Source organism: Synchiropus splendidus, chromosome 7 (genome assembly GCF_027744825.2).
Source record: "Synchiropus splendidus isolate RoL2022-P1 chromosome 7, RoL_Sspl_1.0, whole genome shotgun sequence".
Lineage (NCBI taxonomy): Eukaryota > Metazoa > Chordata > Actinopteri > Syngnathiformes > Callionymidae > Synchiropus > Synchiropus splendidus.
In genome coordinates this window covers 13,535,646-13,551,383 of record NC_071340.1, presented here as the reverse complement: position 1 = coordinate 13,551,383, position 15,738 = coordinate 13,535,646, and the positions used below count along the sequence as shown (strand labels likewise).

General features: G+C 45.0%; 3 protein-coding genes across 13 annotated transcripts in view; 2 read left to right on the top strand and 1 right to left on the bottom strand.

The window, feature by feature from the left end:
- Nucleotides 1-809: 809 nt before the first annotated feature.
- Nucleotides 810-4,225, top strand: mthfd2 (methylenetetrahydrofolate dehydrogenase (NADP+ dependent) 2, methenyltetrahydrofolate cyclohydrolase). Its single transcript, XM_053870072.1, has 8 exons — nt 810-1,042; nt 2,276-2,460; nt 2,543-2,665; nt 2,784-2,936; nt 3,021-3,128; nt 3,211-3,303; nt 3,378-3,503; nt 3,567-4,225. The coding sequence occupies exons 1-8, from the start codon at nt 825-827 to the stop codon at nt 3,713-3,715; spliced, it is 1,155 nt and encodes a 384-aa protein (XP_053726047.1). The 5' UTR covers nt 810-824; the 3' UTR covers nt 3,716-4,225.
- Nucleotides 4,226-4,547: 322 nt separating this feature from the next.
- Nucleotides 4,548-11,296, top strand: arl6ip4 (ADP-ribosylation factor-like 6 interacting protein 4). Of its 2 annotated transcripts, none has more exons than XM_053870075.1 (5): nt 4,548-5,115; nt 5,952-6,269; nt 7,149-7,366; nt 7,517-7,586; nt 7,662-7,740. In XM_053870075.1, exons 1-4 carry the CDS (start codon nt 4,941-4,943, stop codon nt 7,535-7,537), a joined length of 732 nt encoding a protein of 243 aa, XP_053726050.1. In that variant the 5' UTR covers nt 4,548-4,940; the 3' UTR covers nt 7,538-7,586; nt 7,662-7,740. The 2 variants fall into 2 exon arrangements, with proteins under 2 accessions (XP_053726050.1, XP_053726049.1); XM_053870074.1 differs by having other exon boundaries at nt 4,603-5,115; nt 7,149-7,266; nt 7,662-11,296.
- LOC128762135 (membrane-associated phosphatidylinositol transfer protein 2-like) overlaps nt 9,067-15,738 on the bottom strand; it is a 43,934-nt gene continuing 37,262 nt past the window's right edge. For 7 of the 10 annotated variants that reach the window (XM_053870061.1, XM_053870059.1, XM_053870064.1 and 4 more), the window contains 9 exons: nt 14,544-14,828; nt 14,059-14,207; nt 13,871-13,987; nt 13,632-13,748; nt 13,412-13,560; nt 13,194-13,343; nt 12,941-13,121; nt 12,568-12,696; nt 9,067-12,496 (listed from right to left, as the gene is read on the bottom strand). In XM_053870061.1, the coding sequence (XP_053726036.1) occupies nt 12,113-12,496; nt 12,568-12,696; nt 12,941-13,121; nt 13,194-13,343; nt 13,412-13,560; nt 13,632-13,748; nt 13,871-13,987; nt 14,059-14,207; nt 14,544-14,828 (1,661 nt within the window). In that variant the 3' untranslated portion in view covers nt 9,067-12,112. The remainder of the gene's footprint in view (nt 12,497-12,567; nt 12,697-12,940; nt 13,122-13,193; nt 13,344-13,411; nt 13,561-13,631; nt 13,749-13,870; nt 13,988-14,058; nt 14,208-14,543; nt 14,829-15,738) is intronic. The other 3 variants (XM_053870066.1, XM_053870067.1, XM_053870068.1) reach the window with 1 other exon arrangement.

Sequence of the window (15,738 nt, the reverse complement as noted above, 5' to 3'; positions counted from 1 at the left end):
TTTTTTAAGTTATGTGATGATGATGCAACACCGACAGTCAATTTCTTGTGATTTGAGGAAAGTTGTTATCGAACTAAAATCGGCTGTACAGGCTGCGTTTAAGTGAAATTGGGTGATCAAAGTGTTTTAGATACAGTTTTGACGATTAAAAGAAGATTCTCATCTGTTTATCAAGAGTTTATAACAAATGAACAACAGATATCTGGCTGTTTGAATTTAAGAATGGCTGAATAAATTGATACAAAATACTACAAAATAGCGACACACATATATATATATATATACAACATATATCTAATATATATATATAAGTTTTGCGACGTTTATCCATACTTCTAGGTTTTGTCCTAGTATACTACTTTCCTTCGTGGTCCAAAAACACTAAATAACAAATAAAATAATAACATTGTCAAAATTGTGTGTGAGAGCGGCGTGTGCATCATCTCTCTCAACAGAAGGACAAATAGAAATATTTTTTTAATATCTGACTGAAAATATTAAGAAAGGATTAAACTGACAAGAATGAGTTTGTTTTCACAAGAGAACACGTCGACACGGCAACATTTCAGACACATACTGTTTGATTTCGGAGCAGTTGTTCTTATGGTTTTGTTGTGTTGTTGGTTTGTAATTCTTCTTGTGTTATTATATTGTAGTTACTATTGTTGGGTTTCGGTGTCGATTTAACATATTTAATGTGATTGCATTGCTTCTGTGTGTATCCGTAAAAACAAAGATAAAAAAAGGCGAGAGAGTTCAGAGAATTTTGACAAGATCATACTATCTTTGCAGAAAAGGAGTGTCGGCGCAGATGCCGGCGGCGCATGCGCGGCGGGCTGCGAAGGAAGGGCTTAAAAAGGCTCGCTGCAGGACGGTTCTCCCGCACAGACCTCGCTCTGTCAGCCCAGGTGGTGGTTCCGTACTCCAGTCCCGGCCCGCTCTTCTCCCAACAGCCGCTCGCCATGGCAGCAGTCAGGACTCTCAGGAAACTGTGTCAACACGCGCAGCATCAAGTCTGTAAAGTGCACACGTCTGCTTCGAGGTGAGTGCGACCCCCACGTTGAATGGCTGAATGGCGATACGTTGAACACGATTTCGGGTAAATGTTAGTGGGGATCTGTGTATCTAAAGACGCCTTGTTCTGCTGTCCACCTGACAACAACGTACTAATGCCTCCCCATCGTTTTGAGTGATTCTATTCCCGCGATCGAGTGTTTTATCATGTGTTTGATTTGGTTGTGCGGTGCTGAATGGCTTCGTGTCGGTGCGCCCCCTGTGGCGTGCCGGTAAAATTGCAGCGGAGTGGCTGATGAAATCGCTGTCGGTGTTTGCACCCTATGACTCCAGTACCGAGTCTGTCCAGCAGGCAGCAAGAGCCAGATGGAGGTCCGGGTCACCCCTGCTGATGCAAATGCAATAGTTATCGCATCTTTTTAGGACGAAATCACATTTGAATAAATACATTATTGCAGAACCACATGGGATTTAACCATTTTCTGTGCAGGGAATAAATGTTTTGACTCAGTCTCTAGCTGTTCTTTACTCATTGTGAGGTTCCCACAGTCATTTCCACTTATTATATACCTTGCTATTCTCCCTTTTTTTCCTAATACAATTTCAACTTTTCAGCTGTTTTATCCAACTTTTAAAAGCGGTGTTGACATAAACACAGGTTGTGCTTGGGGTTTGACATTTGGAATTCTTTCAAAGGTTAAAGCTCAGCCTGCTGACCTGTAAACTCGGCACATTTTTCTTGAGGACCTAGCACACTGGCCCCATGGACTCGCTCAGCGATGTGACACTTTTCTGTGAGGATTAATTAGTTTTGGCAGAATAAAAGGGCTGTTGCGTCACCGCTCCAATGGCTCATTGCTCTCTTTGTCGTTACATAAGATCTCGATCTCGCTGCTGCCCAAACTTAAATCAAGTGTCACAAAAGCTACGACAAGTTCACACAGTAAATCTTCTGAAATGTACGGAATTCATCCGGATGGTGTGAAAAGGGCGACACAGATCCTATTGAAGAGCTTTTTTCGTTCTATTCAACTCCGTCCCTGTGACACCCAGTCTGGGTCCGTGTTGCACTGTAATGTCACAGCACACTTGAGACACATGGCTCTGTCAGGTGGACACTAAGTATAGACGCATGAAATGGTGCCAGTCCAGACTTGATATTGGAGATTTATTACTGTATGCAAACCCGAAGAACTTGTTGTAATTATTTGAATATGCTCAGGCACATCCATTTCACATTTTTTTTTTTTTCCCCCAACAGACAGGAGGCGGTTGTCATCTCGGGACGGAAACTAGCGAGGCAAATCAGAGACGAGGCCCGGCTAGATGTGGACAAGTGGATGATGGCCGGCAACAGAAGACCCCATCTAAGTGTCATCCTCGTCGGAAACAACCCAGCTAGTCATTCTTACGTCTTAAATAAGACTAGGTCTGCAGCCGATGTCGGTGAGGACTTGCACAAACTTGTCCATGTGCTCATGTTTCGGGTGCGTGGATTTTAATGGGAGCAATTTTCCGTCTTCCGCAGGTATCTCCAGTGAAACAATTCTAAAGAGATCAGACATCAGCGAGGAAGAGTTACTGGATCTAATCTACAAACTGAACACGGACCACCGCGTGGACGGCCTGCTGGTGCAGCTCCCCTTGCCAGGTATAAATACTGTCAGCATGAAAGGGCTATGATTTATGTTACAGTAAAAGTAACCCTCCACCAAGCCGCATTTGGAAGATTTTCAAATCTAAACTCTATATCTCTGGTCCCTCTTCAGACCACATTGACGAACGCACCATCTGCAATGCAGTAGCTCCAACGAAAGACGTGGATGGCTTCCACGTGGTTAATGTGGGACGCATGTGCCTGGATCAGTCCACCATGCTGCCGGCAACACCTTGGGGAGTTTGGGAAATTATCAAACGGACAGGTAAAGATCAGCATTTCTAACTTTTTGCTCGGGTAATAAAACTAAGCAAATTGAAATTGAAACATGGACCCTCTCATCCTGCAGGTATTCCTACACTCGGAAAGAATGTTGTCGTGGCAGGACGCTCCAAAAATGTCGGGATGCCTATCGCTATGTTACTGCACACAGACGGCCGGCACGAAAGACCTGGAGGTATTTATTATTAAAATATTGAGGAAAGAGCTATGATTATTTTTGCAATTTATTAATGTATTAATATGAATTCCTGTTGCAGGTGATGCCACTGTTACCATTTCTCACCGTTACACTCCAAAAGAGAAACTTCGGCAACACACTAAAATTGCAGATATTGTCGTAGCTGCTGCAGGTTTGTGATTTATTCCTCAGTTGTTTGGTTGAAAACTGATGCATGGATCTGAACATTTTCCATCTTCTGCGCAGGAATTCCCAATCTAATCACAGCGGACATGATCAAAGAGGGAGCAGCAGTGATCGACGTCGGAATAAATAGAGTGCGAGACCCTATCACTGGGAAGGACAGGCTCGTGGGGGATGTGGATTTCGAAGGTAGAACCAGAAAGATTCGTTGAATTGTCGGATTTGTGGGCTTAACTTTAGTCTCATTTCTAGGTGTGAGACAAAAGGCAGGCTTCATCACTCCAGTCCCAGGAGGCGTGGGACCTATGACTGTCGCGATGCTCATGAAGAACACTATCAAAGCAGCTAAAAACGTTCTCTTATTTCCACCGGAGAGGATCCGTATGGCAGCGGCATCGTAACAAGATCAGAGGAGAGCAACATCGACACATTCCACCCTCATTTTTTTTTTTTTTTTACTTGGAGCAACTTGACCAGCTCCTGAAACACGGACTGGAAAGATGATAGCTGGACGGCTGCTGGATCTCCTGGACCTCCAGACTGTTACATTCACTCATGCTGCTGCATGTTTCAAGTGACGGGGCTCTCTCTATTTATCATATTCTATATATTTTCACTACAGTTGTGAAATATTGAAAGATTGTTTATTTATTGCAAAAGTGGCAAAATATTTCAATGTGAATTATTTCAGGTCAAGGTATTAAAACTCTAAGCTGGTAAGCAGTTAAAAGCCGAACTAGTTGAGGCTTTTACGTTCCGTTAAGTTCACACTTGTTCAGCCTTTGATACAAAGATTAAGGGCTAATGACTTCAGGTATGAGAATGCTCATCAGTGAACAAGCTTTAAGGATTCACAATTTGCCTTTGTAAAAACTTTGAAATAAATATGACCAGTATGTTCGCACGTTGAATTAGCCTTCCGTGTCATGTTTTCATCTTGTCTCATGCACTTCACTGCTGCTGACCTTTTATTGACTTGTCTCATAAATGGTTGACCTTTCGGTCTGGATTGAAATACCTAACTTCTATTCTCAGCCGCACAAAAGTTATTCTCTTGGAGACGAGTGGCACATTTTTCACAGTTACGACACACTGTTTCTGAAGCTCACTGACCCATTTTAGATGAAAAGCTCTCGCTACATAATGAGCTTTGGGTCTGAAAGAGAAAAAGAAATATCACCACACTCACATCCGCTCATGCACATAGGCAGTTCAGCATCACTAATTGTACATTACATTGCTTTTTGTGGGAGGAAACCCATGCACATTTCGTTCATGTAACACTGCACGTGTTGAATATGAATTTCAAGCGTTACACAAACGATACGTACCGCGTGGTCTGGTCACGTGACAGCGACATATTAACATACCTCACTGTAATGTACAGCAATCGTAGTGACACTAAAATACTATAATAGACGTATCAGTTAGTAAGTAGTAAGTATTGTGAGGGACAAAAAACAAGAATATTCCGCGGTGATTAACTTCAATTGTGATTTGTGCGGAACCATGAAATCTAGGAACTAAAAACGCGTGTCCACACGGAAGAAAATAGCTGACGGCCCTTCCACAACAATCGCTGCACTCTTTGTAGTTTCCATTTAGTTTGTGTTTGTGTCCACAATAATGGACAGGAGTAGGTCCCCTGACAGAATCAGCCGACCAAAGGAGCAGAAGGAAGACAAGAAGAAAAAACGGAGGCGATCGTCCTCTTCTTCGTCGTCATCATCTTCATCGTCGACCTCGTCGTCGAGCAGTCGGAGTCGGAGCAGATCAAAGAAGTCGTCACGTAAAAAACAAAGTGAGTACAATGAGGACGAATGCATGTCGTATTTTTTTTCAAATGAAAACGCTTAAAACCAAGGAGCCGTTTAGCTGCTAGCCGATCGTTTCCACGTGTATTGCATTAATAGCTAGTTCTGTAAACAAGACAAATCCATTTGTCTAAATGAGCGAAGACATATAAGGCACTGTTTTCAAAATAAAAATGAACTGATACTATTAAACATCGGTGACTGCCAAACAAACCTCCAGCTACAGCTGAAGGAAAAGTGGGTTCCTGAAGGGGAAACAACAACAACCCACTATTTTCTCGATTAAATCAAGGATTTTTAAATATACTTTTGTCCCTGCTGACCACAGATGACCCGTGTCTTTGAGTTTGTTCGCAAGTGTCTTATCATTGTCTCTAGTGTTCAATACACAGTCTTCACGGCAAAGGCACTGTTTGCATTTTGTGAACTCAAATTTCAATCCACAAACCTCCTTCCACCGTTTTAACCTCCCTTAGTCTCTGGACGATTGACCCCAAATAAACATTCTGTCCACCAAATTGCCAACTTAAAAATCAAGGCATGAGATCTGACTGCATTTTGTTTCTGCACTTAAAGATATGTACATGTAAATGATGTATTATTTATGAATAAATCTATATTTTACCTGTGGTTTCCTCCTGTAAGAAAGGGAAGTTTTTATTTTTAATTTCTAATTTATGAGTGGTGCTAATCTGTGAGTCATATGGTTGCGTGAGAGAGATAATTCAAAATGGAGCCACTGACTTCTGTGAAGCTTTGCGTAAAGGTCAACTGTCCTATGTAATGTCTTGCATCATTGAAATTCTGTTCTACCTTCCACTAGATGTGAAAACCCTAAAGAAGAAGCACAAAAGAAGCTCCTCCTCCTCTTCATCCTCATCCATTTCTTCTTCTTCATCCTCCTCCTCCTCCAGTGATGAACGTGCCAAGAAGAAAAAAAGGAAAGCAAAGAGGAAACTAAAGAAGAAAGAGGCAAAGAAGAAACAACGGAAAAAAGAGAAAAAGAAAAAGGAGAAGTTAAGAAAGAAAAAGGAGAAGAAGATGAAGGCGGAGCAGGAGGTTTGTGTTCCTGAAAAGGTGGCAGCGCCGACGTTCCTGGAGGTGTGGCAGAGTGAGGAGGGGGCAGAGGAACTAGGACCTGGTAAGATGTCCTCTTGTCACAAGAAATGAAATGGCAGAGAGATTAAATCTGAACATTCAGTAGTAACAATGTAACAAAGAGTAACATTCAGTTACAGAATGTAAAGACCAGAGGGCTGGGATGACTGAACAGAGCATCAAATAAAGGCTCACATGTACAAAGTAAAGTTAATAGTCCTTCATGAGTAATGTAAAACGGCATTAAAAGCCTAGAAAACAAAATTAAAGTGCTGAGTCCTAATAAATAAGACATTAACACCCACACTGGCCAATGGCTGCGTGGCATCACAGAAAGACTGCAAACAAGAGATGGGCCTTATTAAATCCTTTTACCAACCCCAACATGCTGTCATGTTCTGCATTCAAGTACCAAATGATTGTGGCGTGTATGAGCACGACTTTCTGCCTGGTGAGTTGACAAATATTTGTGTGCTGTAATGACACCCTTTGCATAAATGCTGCCTGTCAACATGGCTTCCTCACATCGAGCTTGATCCTTGTGATCGTCTGGACTCTTCACTGTTAAGCAGGTGGAAACATGCTTTGGTTTCTAACTGACACAAAAGGTCACCATCAAACCTAAAGCATAGACATATTCTCAACCACGTGGTGGGGGGCGCTCTGCCACATTAACCTACTCTGAAGCTTCACCCTTATCCATACTCCTCTATCACAGACCCTCGCTCAGGTCCTTCAAACAGGATCCCCCCACTGACTCCATTTGTCTTCAAAAGTCAATTGGCCTGAGAGCAAATTCAGTTTAGACTGCATTTAGTCCCAGTGTAATAGCTCCCCCTAGTGTAAAGTTGCGAAGTGACCACAGCCAGGCGAGCTGTAAATGAAGTCTTCATCCCAAACTGCCCTTGTTCTCGCCCTGCAGTCATGACGGACGAGCAGAAAGCCCGCCTCGCCACTAAAAGGCCGCTCACCAAAGAGGAGTACGAGGCCCGGCAGAGTGTGATCCGTCGGGTGGTGGACCCTGAAACTGGACGCACCAGGTACGTCAGAGCTGTGCGGCTGTTCCAGATTACGCTGGGTCAGCAGTCAGTGAGTTATGAGGAGCAGCTAGCAATGACGTGCAATGAAGTGACCAGGATGGTGAGTAGCTACAAGTTACACACACAGAAATAATGTCAGAGACCTGAAGGTGGCAGACATGGGTTTCAATGTGACCACCACACACACACAAACTGACCATTTAGAGCAGGAGGATTTAGCATGGATTGAATCTCTTTTGTCTCTCTGCAGACTGGTGAGAGGAGAAGGTGAGATCATCGAGGAGATAGTCAGCAGGGACAGACACAAAGAGATCAACAAGGTAGTTTGATAAGTGTTTGAGCTCAAGCTGCTTGTTGAGCTGTGACACACGTCTTCCGTTCTTTCTATCGTGCAGCAGGCCACCAAAGGAGATGGCAACGCTTTCCAAAAAAAACTGGGGATGAACAAGTAGAAGTGTCATTCTGAGGAGCCGCAACTCTGAAGTCAAGGAGCTGCTAATGTTTGGGTTGCATTGAAAATATTGTATTAATAATTAAAGAGTAAAGTGTTGCCTCGTGGTGGTTTGAAATACTCCAAAAATATAAGAATGACTGGTGGTTGGGGTCTGACACCAAGGTGACACACGGTGCATCAGTCAGCAGCCCTGATGCAGCAAACCTGAAGATCAGGTTGCTCAGGATGCCCCTCACACTAAGCATGACTCAGCAGCTTCGCGTGAGAATGGTGAAATATTGGCCTTTGCTTTGGACGCATTTTCAAATGACATGCTTATGGAATGGAAACCACATGAAAACTTTTCATCTCACGCTTGGATTTTGATGTATCACTTATATCTTTCCCTTATTCAATTCCTTCAATGAGGTCATGGAGGGCTGGAGCCTGTCCCACATACTGTACTGGGGGTGACTGGTGACACCCTGAGGAGGGCTGTCGACTCCATGTCAGGGTACTGGCACACCAACTCCATGCATTGAACTGTGGGGCAAAACCACCATGATCCAGGAGTATGTTAGTGGATAATTCAGAGTATATTTAGATTTTCATTTAGGAGCAGCTTAGACCTGGATTCCATTATGATCTCTGTGAGCAGGGTTACTGCCTGACTCATGGCCCTAACAAGATTTCAAACCTATTCTCGCCTGGAAGTTAAAAAAAAGCTCTCCTGAAACTGGTCCCTGTGAAAAATGCTTTGAAACCTGAAAGGTTGGTTCAAGCTTGCGAACCATCATAGGTGAGTGTGTGGTATTGGGTGTTTACCAAAGGAGCAGGACGGGAACGTCTGCAGAATGTGTCGGCCTGTAGACACTGTTATGTCCCTGATGCCTTCATTGTCTTTTAGTCTCTTTAAGTCTAGACATCGAAAGTCATCGCCATGACTTAAAAACTTTAATTCCGCTTGAACTTGTGAGCTGGCTGGTTCAAGATAAAACACCAAGGGTCTGGTTCGACGGTTGGAGCAAAAAGCTTTTTGTGAATTACTTTTAAAATGCGATTGATCCACTTGCCTGATTCAAAAAGTCTGTCAGGAAACGGCTGTGATCTGTTGGGCACCTCCGGATTACAATGTTGGGTTTTATCATTTGCGCCGAAGTTGAACTCCAGTTTCACTCACCACAGCCTGGCCATTTTACATGCATCCCAATAGGGACCAGATGACCTCAGAGAGTCATATTACACTTGCCGCAGAAGTGTCAGGCAGCTTGTGAGGCCCCCAGGTTAATTTAGCCGGCTCCAAAGTTAGTCGGAGGCTTCATCAAACGTGGCGGAGGTTAAGCCAGAAACACTGCACGACTCAGATTCACATTGATTTGACATGTCCTTTATACACTTTCATAAAAACAATAAACATAGTCATTTCAAAATCTACAAAATACACACCTTGTACAATGAAAATATTTGCCAAGCCTATATGAGGATGCACGGGTCCGTCGCTGTGAAAGCTGGGGGTTGAGGACAGTTCGTTGAACCAGGTGAGCAGTGACGGGTCGCGGTGAAAGTGGGTGAATACGTCTTTCTTCTACTCAAACCAAAACCTTTTTTTAAGAAAAGTATGGCCGTTTCTTCCAGGGTGGTCCTTCACCCCGCAACGCGACGGTGTGTAAGGCAGAGAGGGGAGGGGCGGGGTATAAGGCCTCTGGTAACGTGTGCGTCAGAAGCAGAGTCATCTGCCCAGAGGTATCCAAACTTCAGTGCTTCATTTTCTACATTCTAGATGTTGAAATATTTCGGAAATGAGCTTCAAAGGCAGGAGAATAATAGCAAATGCATGTTTTCCAGAATCGTCTATACCTGTGTGAGGTTTCCGAAGGCAAACATTAGCAGGGTGGTGGCTTCAGGAAGCAGGACAAGAGGAAACAGAACAACTGATCTGAGGCGGACGCCTCCATTAATGACAGAAACGTGGTGAGGACAATGTGAAGGTCAGCAGGTCAGCAACACCACAAACATCAGGGATCTGCCATGGACTGGTGCTCATGAGGATTTCTACACAAAAGCAGATTTTTATTGGCGAGGAAGAGCTGTAAAGACTTAATCTGTGTTTCATACTTGATGTATGGACTGTGTTAGTTTGCTTTGCAGCTCCTTCATGACAGGAAAAAGAGCTGAGCCAGAGGGCTGACGTTCAGCTCAGTTATGAGCTGCAGTGCGTAAACAGATTGAAAGAACTTCTTTAAACATGTGCATAACAATTGTTTACACTCTGAACTGGGGACATGAGTCTTAAATCCGACTGGTTCAAAGGATTTCTACTCTTTCTACTCAGAAAACTACTTTTTCTGTGTTGATAAAGAATAGATTATACATAAACCTCTCTGAGGTGGACAACAGACGGTCCAACATGTTCCCCCACAGTTGGACACGCGTGCAAAATCTCACATGGTGGATAAGATATCAGAGCCACAAGTATCCGGTCCACCACGTTCTCTCTCAAGCTCATGGAACATAGATTAACCTTGCCTTTTGGCTCAGCTCTTTCCTCGCCACAATAGACTCGCTAGTCCTGCTGATCCTAATTCATCCCACAGCCATGAACAAGATCCCAAGACACAAGTGAGAAATATGCTCTCTTTGATCATTTCATCCCCGGTGCTAAAGCCAATATGATCACATGGTCTGCGATGAGATCCAGAATGACCGTCACGGCCTGGTTCTTCAACACCTACATCTCTGACAGTTATAGGAGACCGAGCAGCTTTGTTTTCTAGAGACAACTTGTACTTTGAATGACATATTCTTTACTTGACTGTTGTGCACTTTTGTGGTGAAGTTGAGCCATATTGCACATTTCCCTTCCTCGCATTTCTGCAAACATTGGTCCATCGCATTCGCTCTGCCTCTTTCTCCGAGCAAACAAACAATGCAAATGAAGACGAAGGACACAAAGTCTTGGCAAGAGCATAAAATAAGCTTTGTGTTCTTGTCTTGACAGTATATTTTACAAAATGTACATCATTCCTCAAGGTGCAGCAAAACGGAGCGATTATCTGTGGACACATTCATGTACAGCGTAGGGCTAACAACAGAGAAACCATATCTTGTATGTCCAAAGTAGATTGGATAACAGACAATATATGACACAAGATATCACCTCTCCTGATACAATTCTGCTGCTCTGCACGGTACAATAATAATAATAATAATTTAAAAAAAATACTCAAACTGGAACTGGAAGTTTGGCTGCTGCAACTAAAAGAAATGAAAAAAAGGAAACACAAAATAGCTTAAATAATATTAAAGCACATTTTTGTTCACAATTAAAATATCACCTTTAAATAACAATGATAACCATTGTTGGTATAATCATAATATGTATCCTGAAGGAGGTCTGTATTCACCCCAGAGTGGAGAAGACACTTGATGCTGGTCTTCAGTGGACCAGGTTTGCTATATCACAAATATTTACAAATATATATTTCAACACTCTGATTCAACTCCGTTTATGTACAGAAGCTCATTCGCCACGGTTCACTTTGGCACGTTCAGGAGTCCCCAGGGCTATTTACACATGCATGACGGAACGATGAGGTAAAACAAAAAAGGACAACAGAAACTAAGGTCAATATAGAAAGACGCTAACTCTAAAGAGAACTAACAGCTTGAGTCTGTGGAGTGTGAATCCCTTTTGTGTTCCAAACTACTTTTTTTTCTGTAAACATGATTGAATAAGAAGCAAACTCTATCTCCACACAACGTTCTGGAGTGTTTGTGCTTTAGCTGGAGTGAGACGTGGTGACACCCGAACAGGAAGGAGGCGAGAGGTTAAATGGCCGTGCTAAACCGCCTACGTCATATTACAAAACGACACTTGGATCAGTCGTGTGCTTTGCAACCCGCAGAGAAAAGTAAGCTCTAAATCAGGGTCCGGCTCGGTCAGACAAGCGATACAATACAAACATCGATGGAAGCCATTGAAGAGCTGGAACTGACATTCAACCCAGGAGTTGATACTAGTTGAATAATTGTAGATTTAACACTTAAATATTTGGCTTTCATCACGTGTCGAAGAATTTAGGCTGATTTGTGTCTTACAAAATGAGATTATTATCACTCTGTATGCTGTTAGCATTCCGATGTTGAGGTCCTTTGAACTGCGTCTACTCTCACCTTGTTGAGTTACAACTGAGTGAGCGTGAATGAGTTCAGATGCCACCCGAGCCCCGGATCCATCCAAAACGTACTTTTTGCCAACACAAGCCACAGATGCTGTAAAGGGTAACGTTCCTGCGTGAAGGTGAGAGATATTTGAGACTGTTAGTTCAGTGAAAAGCACCAATCGTTTCCATGTATTCGGTGCAAAAGCTCTCATTCCCCATGTCTCTTCTTTGAATGTTCCCCACTGGCTCATCACTTGGGGCTGAGGATCCCCGGGTCCAGCTTGGTGCTGCTGCTGCGACCCCAGCAGCTGGCTGTGATGCTCATGCTGCGCTGCGTCGCCCCCTGGCTGTGGCCGTACGCTCGATCCAGCCGCTCTCTCTCCAGCCGCTCGCTGTCCGACTGGCTTTGCGTGCGCTCCGGCCTGTTGTGGAGGCTTCCAGTGGGGGAGGTAGGAGAGGGCTGGGAGGAGATGGTGCGCAGCAGGTGGTTCCGCTTCCTGAGGAAGTCACTGTTGGCTCCCAGGCCGAAGCTGCTCTTGCGCAGCACCATGCGAGCGCTGCTGGACTTGGCGGGTCGAGAGCGATGGTTGTACTCCAGCAGAGACAGGTGTGCGGCGTAGCCCTCGGTGATGAACTGTCGACCGATGAAGAGCAGGAGAGTCAGCGCACCCTTTTCCAGCCACAGGAAGATAAATCAAAGCATACCTGACACTGGTGCTGCATCTTCTTGGTGGGTCGGCCAACAATGTATATCTGAGAGGAGGGCAGGCCGATGGAGGTGTAGACAGAAATGTCTTTGGTGGAGCCGTAGCCAGCGAAAATCTTCATATGGGCCTGGTAGGATTGAAACATTGGTCATGTTGAGTTTTGCTCCACGGAATCTCACTTTACAGGTGTCAGACTCGAGGCCTTGGGCCCAAAACAGGCCCAACAAGTATTGTTATATTGAAGTTAGATCCCCTATGATGCATGTCATTATTATATTACAGTGAATGAGGCAAAACACTCCACCCAATATCAATATTTACACGTTTATTAATGACATTATAATATAACATCGTGATGAAACGACACAAACCTCTGTCAGTGACTTGAGGAAGTTGGCTTTGTGTCGTAGTGGGTCGTGAACCAAGCCGTCACAGAAGGAGACGATGCCATGCGGGAAGTTGTGCTGAGACAGCCAGGCCACGACCCGCTGCTTCTGCATGTCCGGCCGTCCGGTAACATAAATGATCAGGTAGCCCAAATCCTGCCAGTGCCTGGAGGGGTGGAGGGGAGAGTTTCAGGTGTGAGTAACTCAGTCACAAGCAAGCCAGGTGTCGGTGGCGCACCTGACGACATCCACAGCTCCCGCCCGCACTTTGGGGTCGCTTCCCATGATCGACACGCTTGCAGCGAAGGAGCCGTCGATGCTGAACACCACAAACTCGGTTCCCCGAGGGATAACGGTCAAGTAGCTGTCGGCGAACGTGTGGTCACCCCTGAAGGCAGAGCGGAGGTTATTCTGGCGGTTCACTCAGAGGACGACAGAAAGGAAGCACCGACCTACCTGACCACCATTTTAACCGGGTACACCCCGATTCCCAAACGTTTGTCCTCCGGGACGAGGAAGGACACTCGGCCGCTGCTGTTGGTCACCTCAGTGTTGAAGTAGACCCACTCCCCGGACGGAGGCTGCGTCATGATGTGCAGATCCACCTTCACGGAAGCAGAACGCAAATGAATCTACTGTCCTCAGTCACACGACTGAGGTGCATCTGGGCGGCCACCTTTTCTCCAGCCAAAGTCACCATGTCCAAAGGTCCGTACATAAAGCGGCCGGTCACCACCTGCTGGCTGTCTTCGGTGAACACGGCGTCGTTAACACGATGGTTTGCGGTCACGTTCTGTCAATCCAAGACACGACACGTTGAGTTGTGATTCGAGCGCACTTGTGCAATGACACATCCCCACCGGCAGGTGGCGGAGTGCCCTACATTTCATTGACAGATCCATTCCTTTTCCCTACCCTGATTTTCACGTGAGTTCTCTTGCGAAGCCACTTCTCTCTGGGTTTGGAGGGAGTGAATTCAGACACCTCTTTGCCATCAAGCTCGAGGATGCTGGGGTTCTCATGCCGCATGACCTGCAATGGACAAGTCAGTCACTGACCTACCTGGACAGCGCAGAAGGCAGATTTGATGGATGGCCACCCACCTGTCTCAGGAGGAAGGACACCACATCCGTAGACTCCCAGTAGGATGCGTGGAAGAGATGAGGTAACGCCACGGTGGGGAAGGCGGTCAGTGCGTCTGGGCAGTAGAGGGCGAAATCCAGCCGTTTGGTCCCCCACCAGCGAGCGGCAACTGCACCATGAACAGTCAGCACAGGTGTTAGGCAAAGCACGGACATTTCTGAGGTGAAAGACGTGACACGGTATCTCAATTTTTAACCAGCAGCAACCCCAGCAGCGCTTCATCTACAGGCAGGAAAAGAAGAAGTTTGTGACTTAAAAAAAAAAAGGAAAATAAATCAATCACTGTTGCAGCCAAAGAGGATGTTACTAGTGTTAGTTTGAGAAAAAGATTTTGGTTAAAAAAAAATGATTCCTCAGAGATTTTTCCACTTCAGACGAGCGGAGGAGAGGGAAGTGAGGAAGTTGATTCTGGACAGAAAAAAGGTTCCCTCTCTTGAAGTAATACCTTGCTCCACTTCAGCTTGGGAGTCCAGCGAGACCAGATCACAAATAGCCGAGTCCAGCCCCGCTGACGGGCAGTTCTCGTACTGAGCAGAGGGACTCAGATCGTCACAAGTCTCTGGATCGCATTCCAGCACTTCGACTGGATCAGCTTCGTCGGGTACTGCTGGGACCACGGCTTTCTTACGAGATTTGGGCGGACTTTTCAGGAAGAATTTGTTTTGTGACGTTAGGGCCAGTTGGGATAAAAGGCTGAAGGATTTGGAGGTGTTTAATTTGGATGAGATGGCTATGAGAGGGGAAAAAAAACACAGACACAACCATATAAAATAAAATGCACAGGTTGATGGAGGTACATAACACACATGTCTGAAATAATAACACTTTATTACACATTTATCCTTCAATTCACAGAGGTCCCCTAAAGGACTAAAACACTATAGTGAAGATCTGAAAACAGTGTCAGCATTTGGCATCAGAGGAGTACTCCATTTATCAACCTCAATGGTCGCCTTCCTCTTCTCCTTTTTCCTGGCACTTCCATCTCCAACACGACCTCCATTTCCTGTATAACTTTCCTTTTCCTCTAGCTGCAGCTATGCAGGCCACCCCTCTCAGTCATCTGCGCCCTGGCTGCACTCTTCTTTTTCCTGCCCTGATCATCACCTCCTGGCCCCCTCATTCACACATCCACCCAGCTTGTATCTTCTCCCTAACCTTGTCTGTCAGTCTGTTCATAACAGCAAACAAGAAGAGGCAGAGTGCTGCCCCAATGTACTGCCACTGCTTGAATCTCCACCTCACCACTCGAAAAAAGATCCACCATAGTCCATTATAGTCCCATTGTAGTTCAGAACCAACTGATCTTTCATAGACTCAACCACAGAGGGGATCAAAACTAAGATGGGGCTAACATTTATGGACTTTTGTGACTCTTAGTTGCAGTGCCTTATGGGATTTGTATTGACAGAAGCATGGCCTGTAATTTAACAAAACAGCTTTTCTTAAAGGCAATAGACATCAGAGAACAACAACCCGATGAGGTGCTGATGGCCAACGGCGTCGACATGCATCCAACATCAGACGGGGATCAGAGTTGAACAGACAGTGGGAGATGAACAGTTGCAGTGTGAAGTCTGGCTGACTAAAGGTTGTATAAACTTGCTAAAACACTAGAGTTCAGAAGGAGAGCGCAGAGA

Excerpts from the sequence above, each read along its gene's own strand:
- mthfd2 (XM_053870072.1), top strand. The coding sequence starts at position 825 with ATGCGCGGCGGGCTGCGAAGGAAGGGCTTAAAAAGGCTCGCTGCAGGA. Across the intron at positions 2,666-2,783 it reads GGTGCAGCTCCCCTTGCCAG|ACCACATTGACGAACGCACC; the intron begins GTATAAATACTG and ends GTCCCTCTTCAG. Across the intron at positions 3,304-3,377 it reads TATTGTCGTAGCTGCTGCAG|GAATTCCCAATCTAATCACA; the intron begins GTTTGTGATTTA and ends TCTTCTGCGCAG.
- arl6ip4 (XM_053870074.1), top strand. The coding sequence starts at position 4,941 with ATGGACAGGAGTAGGTCCCCTGACAGAATCAGCCGACCAAAGGAGCAG. Across the intron at positions 5,116-5,951 it reads GTCGTCACGTAAAAAACAAA|ATGTGAAAACCCTAAAGAAG; the intron begins GTGAGTACAATG and ends ACCTTCCACTAG. Across the intron at positions 7,587-7,661 it reads GACACAAAGAGATCAACAAG|CAGGCCACCAAAGGAGATGG; the intron begins GTAGTTTGATAA and ends TCTATCGTGCAG.